Below are 12,285 nucleotides of genomic sequence, written 5' to 3'. Positions count from 1 at the left end.
CCTTGAAGGCAGAGGCCATGCTTCAGGTGAACCCAGGGCTTAGCACCAAGCCTCTACAAACACCCCCTGGCTGATGAATCTGTAGGAAACCCCTCCACAAACACCCTTGAAGTCTTCCTTGGATCTAAGCAGCTTCACAAAGCGTGGGGTGCAGCCTCCCCAGGACTCAGGCAAAGTAGCCTTCTCTTTCACCACAGCTGATCCCGACAACCCACAAGACACACACCTGAATCCTCAGGTGGCTGAGGCCGTGGTTGTCTCAGTGCCCTGGCTGTTCTTCTGCTTCTCCCCTCCACCCTTCCTCCCTCTGAGATGATCAGATGGAGGGACACTACATGGGGGCGGTGGCAGGGCCGATGGCCCCATGACTTGCAGGAGAGCCCTCCCCAAAAGGCCTCGTCCTCTGGGCACATCAGGGAAGTGAGACAGGTTTGTATTAACCAGACCCCATCTCCACCTTCCTGGGGCTCTTCCTCCACAATGAACCTATGTCTCAGTTCCACCGGCCAAGAAAAAGTCTAACATGAACATTTTACAATTTCTTCTTTAAATTCTGTTGCATTTCATTTTGTCTAACCCTGCCTACCCCAAGCTGACTGCTAAGCTGCTCCCCAAAGGTGGGAATGGGGGTCAGCTGGTGCTTGTGGTGCCAGGGTGCCCAGTCCCACAGGCCCCCAGCCTTGCTCCATCAGCCTGTCGTCTGGCCAACTCCCCACCCACCATCCCCCAGGGGCATGAACCTGGCCATGAAAGGACGGCACAGGATGAGGGAGGCAAGCAGGAGCACGAGCCATTCTCAGCCCCTTTGAATCCTGTTGGGAGTGACGGGAATAAGACCAGAAGGAATCAGCGGCAAAAGGGGGCCCACAAAAGGTGATACGGTGGGGGGGGGGGGGAGAAGATTCTGGAAGATTCCAGAACGAGGCACCTACTGACAAAATAACAGAGAGCTAGCTTTTTGGACTCTCATTTATCAGCTGCTTGTGTCCCCCATCCAAGAACTTCAACTGTTCCCTGGAACCCTTTATCTGGTCCTTGAGTCCCCAGATCCAAGCCCAATTCTGCTGCTGAAGAGTTAAGGGAATCTTCATGTAGGAAACCCCAGGGTAACTGGCAAATGGTGCTCCTGATGTGCCAGGCCTTAAGGGCACTTAGGCCTTAGGGATTCAGCAAGGATAACACGGGGTCCCTGACCCAGCGCTGGCAGTCTAGTGACAAGGATAAAAGTCCTCCATAGAAGGACACCTACTACAGTAAGGCAAGGTAAATGGCCAAATGGGGGAAGGGTACAGTGAGAGACCTGGGTTCAAGTCCCAGCTTGGTCAGGTCATTATACCTCCGTGGACCTCAGTTACAAAATGGCATGGAGAAGCGAAGGACCCTCAGAGGCCATTGAGTTTCCCGATTGTTATATGAGGAAGCTGAGGATGAAAAGAATTCCTACCAAGTTTGTGGCAGAGCAAAGAGGAGGACCTGGGTCTCGTGCCTCCTCCCCTACCCACAACCCCACCCCAGGGTTCTTGTTAATGGCCTCATAGCTGAGAAACAATGAAACACACACAAACAACTTATAGCGTGAGAAGGAAGCTATCCCCACACACCATGGTGTAAAAAGCCCTGCCACCTAAGAAAGATCGGGAACGGAGGGCACTGACCATCTTCCCTTAGGACAGAATAGAGAGGAGTTGATTTAACCAGTGCCATGGGACAGACGTTGGATACAAACAAGTGGGTCCAGGGCAATGTGTGAATGAAGCTGCTTTGAAATTCAGAGCAAGTGAATGCAGGAGCCCAGAAAGGCTCCCCATTTATCTGTCTGGACAGACAGAGTGTGAGGCTGGGCTGACGGTTGGGGATGGAGGGTTTTTTTGGCCTCTAATCCCACGGTTTCCCATAGGTAGGAATGAGGTATTGGTAAAAACGGCTGGACACCTAGAGGGTACACAGGGCCTGGGGGTCACCAGCACTGCCACTTCGTCCTTCCAGGCCGCATAGCCCACACCTGTGTGGTTATCCCCCAGGGGATCTCACAGGCAAGCAGCAGGGAGGGAAACAGCGGGTTCCAGCCAGGTCCAGCAAGCTGGAGGGCTGGGGCGGGGGGAATGGACCAGGTGCTGACACCTTATCCCCACATTCTGCCCCTCCGGGTCCTCTGCACACCTGGAGCAGAAGCGATCTCAAGTGACCAGCACCATAACCCTAGGGGTTCCCCTGTTTGTGGGATCCATTCCCAGCGCTGATGTGTGAGCCTCCAAGTTCATTCACGCTGTTACTTATACCATTCCACGTATCACTTATCCACTCTCCTCCCAACGGGCATGCGCTTGTTTGCAGATGTTGACGCAAACATCATCTAGTGATGAAAAAACTCTTACAAGGAAAAAAAAAATCTTAGGAACCTATGTATTCTGAGGAGGGGGGTGCTTCGCTGTGGGCTGGCGGTTCAGGGAGAACTTTCCGGAGAGCAGACTGTACCCTCCTCTCTCCTGTTTCCTGCTCTCTCCACATCACCACTTCCCAGGAGAGCCATCACAGGCCAGCCCAGGAACCCAGACAGACAAGACACATTACAATCCCCCAAAGGAGCACAGAGCGGGTTCCCTACCTGCTGTGCGGGGGCTCGCCCTCGGGAGAAGGAACAGCTGCTGTCCAGCTGTTCACTGCAGTCCGTTGTCCACTGCAGGGGAGAAAGGGGTGGTCAGTGATGGCTGGACACACAGGCTCGTCCTCACCCTATCTGGGCCCTCCAGGTATGGCCCTGCTCTTCAGCAGTAGGGTCAGGATAAAATCCTGCTTGACCATTTTCAGCGGCAAATCCTTCCCTACCCGCAGGTGCACGCTGGCATCTCCAAATTCCACCTTGCGGTGACCCTCTCTGGCGTATGCTTGGGGCAGGCAAAGTTACTCCCCTTCAGCTAAACTCCCCAGAGTGATCAAGACCCAGCCGCGTTCCGGGGTCAACCACGCATGACACGGGGTAACTGTGTTTTGAACAAGCAGCACCTCATCTGACCGCCCGACCTGGCTTTAGCCATGCCAGCCGTCCACAGTGTCAACGTTAGAGCTGGAGGTGAGGCATATACGTGTGGATCTTCCCAGATACCCAGCTCCAGCCCAGTCCCAGCACTCACCCCTCAAGAGCTCAGAGACCTGGGGTGCCCCAAAGTGTGGTCTGACAACCACTTGCGTGAAATTCCCCAAAACGTGCTGCATGGGGGTCCCTGGGCCCCACCCTCCACCCTCTGAATCAGTTGGGTGAGACTGACCTTCTGCATTTTAACGCCCCTCAAGTCTGAGAGTTCCTGAAACTCATGGGTCTCCCAGGCTTCATTGCGTCATCTATAAAACGGGGCCAGCAAGGCTGGGTGACTGCAGGGTTGAAAGGAAGGACTTCTATAAACTTATAAAAACACTGTCTAGATACGAAGCAGTAGTAACAGTACAGCTTTTCTTCTGTAAGGTGCCATCTAGCTGTATGGTGGTGTGTTTTTTTTTTTTTTTTTAAACGTTTATTTATTTTTGAGACAGAGAGAGACAAAGCATGAACGGGGGAGGGTCAGAGAGAGGGAGACACAGAATCTGAAACAGGCTCCAGGCTCTGAGCTGTCAGCTCAGAGCTCGACGCGGGGCTCGAACTCATGGACCGCGAGATCATGACCTGAGCCGAAGTCGGCCGCTTAACCGACTGAGCCACCCAGGCACCCCTGTATGGTGGTGTTTTTATTATTGTGCTACACAATAAAACTAGCTTCTTAGGTTAATGTTGAACATTGACCTTGACTGGCACCCTGTGTGCTACCTAAAAAGCAGAGGAGCCCGGTATTTCTGTTTGGCACACTTGGTCAAAACTGTGAGTGTGAATGGCTCAAGGCCAGTGCAGTCACGGTTTCGTAAAACCTCAGCCGGCCGTGCCCTCCTGACTGTGGGTCAAGGGCATGGTTACAGCACTGATGACACAGGCCGGTCCAAGTATACTCTAGGGCAGCGCTATCCAAATGAAATAATACGAGAAGTACAAACAGGAGTCTCAGACGTAATTTAAGTGATCTAGCAGCCATATTTTATTTTTTTTAATGTTTATTTATGTTGAGAGAGAGAGAGAGACTGTGTGAGTGAATGCACAAGTGGGGGAGGGGCAGAGAGGGAGAGAGGGAGAGACAGAGAGACAGTGAGAGAGACAGAGAGAGAGAGAGAATCCCAAGCAGGCTCCATGCTGTCAGCATGGAGCCCGATGTAGGCAGGGCTGGGTCCCACTGCCATGAGATCGTGACCTGAGCTGAAATCAAGAGTGGAGTACTTAACTGACTGAGCCACCCAGGTACCCCTCACCTTTTCCTTTTTGAAATATGGCTGCTAGGGACACAGTAGCGGCTCAGTTGGTTAAGCCTCTGACTCTTGATCGGCTCAGGTCACGATCTCGAAGTCGTGCCCCATGTTGGGTTCAGTGCTGGGTATGGAACCTGCTTAAGATTCTCTGTCTCTCTCCCTCCCCCTCTGCCCTCTATCTCTCCCTTTCGCACACTTGTGCTCATGCTCTTTCTCTCTCTCTCTCAAAAAAAAATGAAAAAGAAAGGTTAAATTAAATAATATGTTTCATTTACCTCAATATATCCAAAATATGATCACTTCAACAGGTAATTCACATAAAACATTACTAATGAGATTTTTTTATATTCTTCTTTCCACACCAAGTTTTTGAAACCTACTTAGAGCACACGTCAGATTGGACCAGGCCACATTTCAGGTGCTTCAGACACATGTGACTCAGGTCATGTGTCAGGTCAGGTCACGATCTCGAAGTCGTGCCCCATGTTGGGTTCAGTGCTGGGTATGGAACCTGCTTAAGATTCTCTGTCTCTCTCCCTCCCCCTCTGCCCTCTGTCTCTCCCTTTCGCACACTTGTGCTCATGCTCTTTCTCTCTCTCTCTCTCTCAAAAAAAAAATGAAAAAGAAAGGTTAAATTAAATAATATGTTTCATTTACCTCAATATATCCAAAATATGATCACTTCAACAGGTAATTCACATAAAACATTACTAATGAGATTTTTTTATATTCTTATTTCCACACCAAGTTTTTGAAACCTACTTAGAGCACACGTCAGATTGGACCAGGCCACATTTCAGGTGCTTCAGACACATGTGACTCATGGCTATCCCTGGATGGCACAGCTCAAGGGAAACGGCGGGGCAGCATTCCTGAGCAAGGGGGCCCTCACGTCCACGTCTGGCTCATCTCTGCTCTGCACCCCAGAGGGGCTGACCCCTGCAGACTGCAATTCCCAGGCTCCTGGGTCAGCTGGCTTCCATCTGGGCTTGGCCCCTGGGAGACAGGAAACGGGGAGAAACCAAGGCGCCTCCCCCCTCTTTCTATGCCTCAGACGGCACTACCAGCAGGGACTCGGGTCTCCTTCATGGCTCCAGACCTCACCAGGTAGGCCTTCTGTGCATGACCCTGACCCCTGGGCTGGCAACACCATCTCCTCCTTTTGTGACTCAGGGCTGGAGGTGGCGTTGGCTTCTTGCCATTGCTGATCTCGGGTTGTTTAGCTTCTCAGCTCTTTTGTCATCTGGGTAACCAACTGCCTGGATTAAATCCTCTCTCTCTGGATACTTGCAGTCGCAAAGCATCTCCTCCCAAGATATTCATTAATTATACTGATTATTAGTGTAAGTATATTATATTTATTAATTAATTATAGGAAGGGAAATGAGGACTCCATCTGATACCACCTTAACCAAGAGATGAAGGGATAACATTGGCCATCACAAAGCACATCACCATCATGGACGCCCCAGTGTGATGTGCTGAAAAGGGCACATCACTTGTGAGCTGTTCTTGCCAAAAACGCACAACCTCAATCTCACCGGGAGGAAACATCAGGGAACCCAAACAGATGAGCTTTCTATGCAATAAGTAACCAGTACTCCTCAAGTCAAGGTCATAGAAGACGAGACCCAGGAAGTGTCATGGATTGGAGGAGAATAAGGAGACCTGACAGCTGGATGCAAATTCGGATCTTGGAACAGAAAAGGGACATTCGTGGGAAAACTGGTGAAATCTGTAATAAAATCTCATTATACCAATGTTACGTCCTTAGTTCTCATTATGGTACTATGGTTATAAAAGGTGTTCATATTAGGGTAAGCTGGACAGGTGCATGGGAATACCCAATACTATTTAAAAAAAAATTTTTAATGTTTATTTATTTTTAAGAGCAAGAGAGGGGTGGAGAGAGAGAGAGACACACACAGAATCTGAAGCAGGCTCCAGGCTCTGAGCTGTCAGCGCAGAGCCCGACGCGGGGCTCAAACCCACGAACCGCGAGATCATGACCTGAGCTGACGTCGGATGCTTAACCGACTGAGCCACCCAGGCTCCCTGACCCTATACTATTTTTACAGCTCTATCCTAAGTTTAACTAAAATAATTTCAGAATAAGAAGTAATACATATATGTACATATACACACGTATTTTTGAATAATGCATATACACAAATGCATGTATATATTTGCATAAAATGTTCAAACTACTGTGAATGTAATCCCTCTCCTTTATATACTTGCAGCGGTTCCTCCTTTCCTGGTCGGGGCCTGGCCAACAGGGTAGGGGATGGCCAAGACATGCAGCGAGACTACTGGCGGGGGAGATCACGCACCCCTCATTCCATCCTGGGACAACCTCGCAGAGAAAGTCTCCCACCCCCCTTTCCAGGTGTCCCAAACGCTTCACCCCCAGCTGCACAGCACTGATGTGACATCCCAGAACAGTGATTCGTGGGTGGGCGCACCTCCTCCTGGGCTCGGCAAGGCAGGGAAGGGAGCCTCCATGCAGGGAGAAGCAAGCAGAGAGAAGGCTGGGGCTTCACCCACTTCCAGATGCAACCTCACCCCTGGCTGGGCTTTCCCAGAGCAGTTCCAAGCTCCTGTGAGATGGCCCTGCTTTGTCAAAGTCATCCTTAACTTAGTATCTGCCAACCAGAAGCATTTCCTGGGTGCTTTCAGCGTGGGACCGGCAACACGCACCTTCCTTCACAGGTGAGGGGAGATGTCCAAGGGAAGACTGTGCCCTTGGCAGGGGGCTGGGGTGGGTGCAGGGAAGGCAAATGGGCAAGTGGGGATTCCCAGAGAAGCGTGAGCCCGGGTGTGGACGCAGGTGGGGGAACACCGGCCAGCACAGAGGCAGATCTCAACAAGCATGACTCTCTGGCCAAGGCAGTCAGAGACCTTTTCTGGGTAGACAGGGTCAGAAGAGGGGGGAGCGACCCTAGTAGGGGAGGGCATCATCAGAGCTGTGTTAGGGAAGGCTAACTAGCCCGGGGGGCGGTGGGGTGGGGGAAGTGCAGGGGGAAAGCAGGCGAGGAGGCTAGAGTCCAGCGTTCGGGTTTCCACTGGTAGTCGAGGCTGAGACGGAAATGAAGGGAGTCTGAGAGCATGGTACAGACAGGCAGCAAGCAGAGGGGCTGATCTGTGTGAACGAGAGCAAGATGGTCAAGTCTGCAGAAACCCACCCCAGAGACCCAGCCGGGGCTGGATACAGGCAGGCCCCTGGGCGAAGCTATTGGAGAGGGGACTGTGGTCCAGCTGTGTGCAGCTTTCCTGACCCCTGGGGGAAGAATTAAGTGTGAATCCCTACACTTATCCCACAAAGCTGTACCCACTGAGCTTGTGAGGCTCCCACCTCCCACCCCTGAGGAAGCAGCAGCCCCAGGGACCTCTTCTCTGCTGCTGCTCTCCGGTGCCCAGTTGGGATGAGGGTTCCTTCCCTGGTCCGAAAGCCCCTTGGGAACTCTCCCTCCTCGACTCCAAAGCTCCTCCCCACCTCTGCTGGGACTGCTCTTAGTCTGCAGCCCCCACCCCCTGTCTCCCCTTCCCCTTTTTGGAGCCATTGTCTACAAAAGTCTCCAGATATAGACCTTCCCTGAACTTGTCCTTATCTGTAGAAGATGATTCCAGAATGGAGACAAGGGCCCCCACCTCAAAGCACTCTCATCTGTCCCACCACATGCCTGATTCCAACACTAGAGAGTTTCTCCTTCAAGGTAAACTGGTTTACAGCTAGAAGCAAGTCCTCTGCGGGAAGAGATGGTGTACTTCTGAAAAGGTCATTGAATGTGAAGAGGCAGGAAAAGTGGGAAATTTTTATAAATGGAAACGATGAACATCGAATTCATGAGTGGTGGCGTAGGGCTTCCACTGTGGCTGCTATAATTAATTTTTTTTAACGTTTATTTATTTTTGAAAGAGAGAGAGAGAGACAGAGACAGAGACAGAGACAGAGCACAAGCAGGGGAGGGGAAGAGAGAGAGGGAGACACAGAATCCAAAGCAGGCTCCAGGCTCTGAGCTGTCAGCACAGAGCCCCACGAGGGGTTCGAACCCACGAACCGTGAGGTCATGACCTGAGCCGAAGTCGGATGCTTAACCAAGTGAGCCACCCAGGCGCCCCCTGCTATAATTCATTTCTTACTTTACAAAGCAGAAACACAAATGGCACAGAGTTAAGATGTAATAAACAGGGGAGTACAGATGTTTATTCTATACTTAGAAGAGATGCTTATTCTATTATTCTTTGCTCTTCTCAGCGCATTTCAATTATCTCACAATTCAAAAACAATTAAAATCAATTCTCTGTCATTTGCGCCCCAAAGGGGACAGTATTTTAGGAGCAGACTTGGTGGAAGATGGGGGAACCACTGAGCACAGTGGGGGAGGCTGAGGGTGCTAAACATGAACCACCCCACTTCTCAATGGTACAAAGTCCCCCCAGGGGTTGTACTTCCCGACATCCAAGGAGATTACCAGGCTAGAGCCAAACTGGCAAGTTGACTCGGTACAGGATGAGACAAAGAGATAATCGATAAAATCGCATCCATGAACAAACAGATGTACGAATGGGAATTTAGGCTGTAGATTATATAATGATAAGGATAGCGTTTCAAGGCAGGGGAAAGGAGAGACCATCCATAAACACCGGGATCGAGACAACTGGAGGAAATTGAGGAAAAATTACGCTGGGTCTGTCCCACGCTATCCATCAACAGCACCTTCCAAGTTGATCAGCCTCCAAGAGACAGGGTTTAAACTACATCAAAATCTAAAACTTCTGTGTGACAAAAGAAATCAAGACCAAGATGAAAGCCAAGTGAGAGACAATTTGCAGCACATACAACGAGAATAATTTGCCAGAATATATAAAGATTTCATTTACATCTAGGCACTGTTCTAAGCCGACTACGTAGAGTAACATTTATTTTTCATGGAGATCTAGGCATGTTCATTATGCCCACATTGCAAATATGGAATCTGAGGCGTAGCATAACTTGCCCAGAGTGACACAGCCAAAAAGTGGCAGAATGAGTACAGGCATAAGCAGCTTTTAATTCAAAGAGCCAATAAAAATGTTGGATACTAAATGTAATGTGTGATCTTGGATTCGACACTGAACCAGCATTTTTTTAATTGTAGTAAAATACACAGAACATAAAATTTACCATTTTAACCATGTTTAAGAGTAGAATTCAGCGGCATTAAGCACATTCACATCATTGTGCAACTGTCACCACCACCCACCTCCAGAGTTTTATCATCCTCCAGAACTAAGACTCTGTCCCCATAAAACACTAACTCCCCAGGCCCCTGTCCTCTTAGCTAACCGCCACTTTCCCATTCCGCTTCCATTCTCTGTGGACTTTACTAGTCTAATGCCTCACAGAAGTGGAATCGTACAGTATTTGTCCTGTTGGATATGGTTTATTTCACTAAACATAAAGTCCTCAAGATTCATCCAGGTTGCGAATGTCATAGGATTTCCTTTATTTCCTTAAGCTTCAATCCTAGTTCATTGTATGGATAGACCACATTTTGTTGATCTATTCATCTACTGATGGACGCTTGGCTATCCACCTTTAGGCTATTGTGAATAATGCTGCTAGGAATACGGGCGTGCAAATAATCTGCTCAAGTCTGTGCTTTCAATTCCTTCAACTATATATCCAGGAGTGGAATTGCTGGATCACATGGTAATTCTATGCTTAATTTTTAAGGAACCTAGAATTTTTTTTTTTTTTTTTTTTTGGCCACAAAGGGTATAATTGGGAAAACTGGTGAAATAGAAGATTAAATACAGATTAAATAATAATACTGTTTCAATGTTTATTTCCTGTACTATGATTATGTAAGAGAATGTCCTCGTTCTTAGAAAACACACACTGAAGTGTTGAGGAATCAAGGGGAATCTGCAACTTACTCTCAAATAAATCAGAAAAGTCTCTTTATAGAATCTCTCCCTCCCTCCCTCTCTGTCTCTTTCTCTCACCCTGAGAGAAGAGAGATAGAAAGCAAATGCTGGAAAATATTAACGATTGGCTATTCCGGGTGAAAGATATACAGGGACTCTTTGTAGTATCACTGTCATTTTTATTTACATCTGAACTTATTTCAAAGTAAAAACTCATTGAAAAAGTCATCTTATCCAGGGCTTTTTAACCAAGGGGGTGGCAGGACCACCCAGAGAGCAATTTGAAAGTCACGTGGGAGCCACTACTTTCTCGCAATGCCCAGAAAGGGGACGAGACTTCCTCACGGAGCTCAGGCATGGGACAGTCAGCAGCAGAATCCCACTGGCCTAAAGACTGAGCTTCTCAAAGCCAGGAGCAAGTTCAACCGCTTCCTTTACGCTGGGCACACGGGCTCACTGACTAGGAGGGGAAAAAGAAGAAGGCGAGGTGGGGGCACACGCTGGCTGAGAGCCCATTCTCCATCCACGTGATGCTCCAGAAAAGCCTTGTGTGTAAGGGGAAGGAGGTGCTGTCCGAGACCTGAGATTCGAGAGAGGAAGAAAGCCTTTTTTGGTCCTATCTTAAAAAAAAAGAAAAAAAAAAATCCCCAACTTTTGTGTTGTAGAGGCAGCATAATGTAGTGATTAGGAGCTTGAGTTCTTGAGGCAGTGAATCTTGAGTTCCTATTCCCGCTCTATCAGTTACTCTATGACCTTGGATGAGCCACTTTATTCCTAAGATGCAACTCCCCCACCTGTAATAACTAACAGAAACTAGCAACGGTAGGGGGGTTAAGTGTATGGCAACCGGAGTAAGACCACCCGGTTCAAACCTCAGACTGACCACATACTTCCTGTGTGACCTTGGGCAGCTTATGCAACTTCTCTGTGCCTCAGTTTCTCCCCCGCCCCCTAAGCAGGCAACAATAACAATACCTTCACGGAATTGTTGTGAAGAGTAAATGAGTTAACTTGGACAGGCTTCAGTGTCCTTTGTTAGCTCCTGCTAGTCTCTTTAGACTCCTAGAGCTCAATGCTGGACCCTCTTCTCTAAGCCCCTTCACTCTCGGCTCAAAATGCCATCCATATGCTACTACTGACAGACGTTTAAGTCTCCAGGTCATTCCTTTCCTCTGAACGCCGCCTTTCCACATCTCTCTGCTTCATCAGCACGTAGACATTAATGCTACGTTAAACCTTTCACATCCCAAAACTGAACTCTCGAGCTTTGTGCCTCAAAGCTACTCCTCCAGGGTTTCCCGCATCTCAGGTCTGCAAAGTCTATCACTCCATCTGCTCAGGCTAAAATCTTCAGGGCTGTGCAGTAGAAAATCCTATTATTCGGGCACCATGATAGGAATCATTGTCAGGTAGGTGTCCGACTCTTGACTTTGGCTCAGGTCATGATCTCACGGTCCATGAGTTCAAGCCCCCCATCGGGTTCTTCACTGACAGCACGGAGCCTGCTTGGGATTCTCTCTCTCTCTGCCTCTCCCCCTGCTGGTGCTTTCTCTCTCTCTCTCTCAAAATAAATAAATCAACTTAAAAAAAAAAAAAGAAAATCACGTTATCTGTACCTTTAAAGTATAACAAGTATCTGACCACTTCTTAGCACCTGCACGGTGATCCCACTGCCCCAAGTCACTATCACCTTTTGCCTGGACCAACCACATGGCTTCCTGGTCCCCCCGCCTCCTCTTCTGACCCCTCCCCTTGCCATAGCTTATTCTCCACACAGCATCCCGAGTGATCCTATTTAACCAGTCACATCATGCCCAACCTCTGCTCAAAACCCTCTAGCGTCTGCCCAGTGTCTCTAGAGAAAAGGCCAGAGTCCTCCGTGGGGAGGAAAAGGCCCTCCAGATCTGGCTCTTCTAGGACCCTCCCCCTTGCTCACTTTGCTCCAGCCAGATCCGTCCACAGGCTGTTCCTCCAAGCAGGGCACCCTCCCCCACCAGCGCTGTGCCATCACATTCCCTCTGCCTGCAACACTGCTTCCCAGGCGGG

At 49.2% G+C, this 12,285-nt stretch overlaps 1 protein-coding gene across 9 annotated transcripts in view; it reads right to left on the bottom strand.

Moving 5' to 3' along the window:
• The window catches only part of CTIF (cap binding complex dependent translation initiation factor), a 293,230-nt gene that overhangs the window by 199,105 nt on the left and 81,840 nt on the right, over window positions 1–12,285 (bottom strand). For 8 of the 9 annotated variants that reach the window (XR_006209635.1, XR_006209636.1, XR_006209637.1 and 5 more), the window contains exon 3: window positions 2,606–2,677. The exons of the other annotated variant lie outside the window; for it this stretch is intronic. Coding sequence is in view for 5 of the 8 variants with exons in the window: in XM_042961322.1 (XP_042817256.1) it covers window positions 2,606–2,677 (72 nt within the window). In the remaining 3 variants the exon portion in view is untranslated. The remainder of the gene's footprint in view (window positions 1–2,605; window positions 2,678–12,285) is intronic. 9 annotated transcript variants of the gene reach the window in all.

This window comes from Panthera tigris, chromosome D3 (genome assembly GCF_018350195.1).
Source record: "Panthera tigris isolate Pti1 chromosome D3, P.tigris_Pti1_mat1.1, whole genome shotgun sequence".
In the NCBI taxonomy this organism is placed as follows: domain Eukaryota; kingdom Metazoa; phylum Chordata; class Mammalia; order Carnivora; family Felidae; genus Panthera; species Panthera tigris.
The sequence above is the reverse complement of the archived record's forward strand: the minus strand, read 5'-3'. Positions and strand labels throughout refer to the sequence as shown.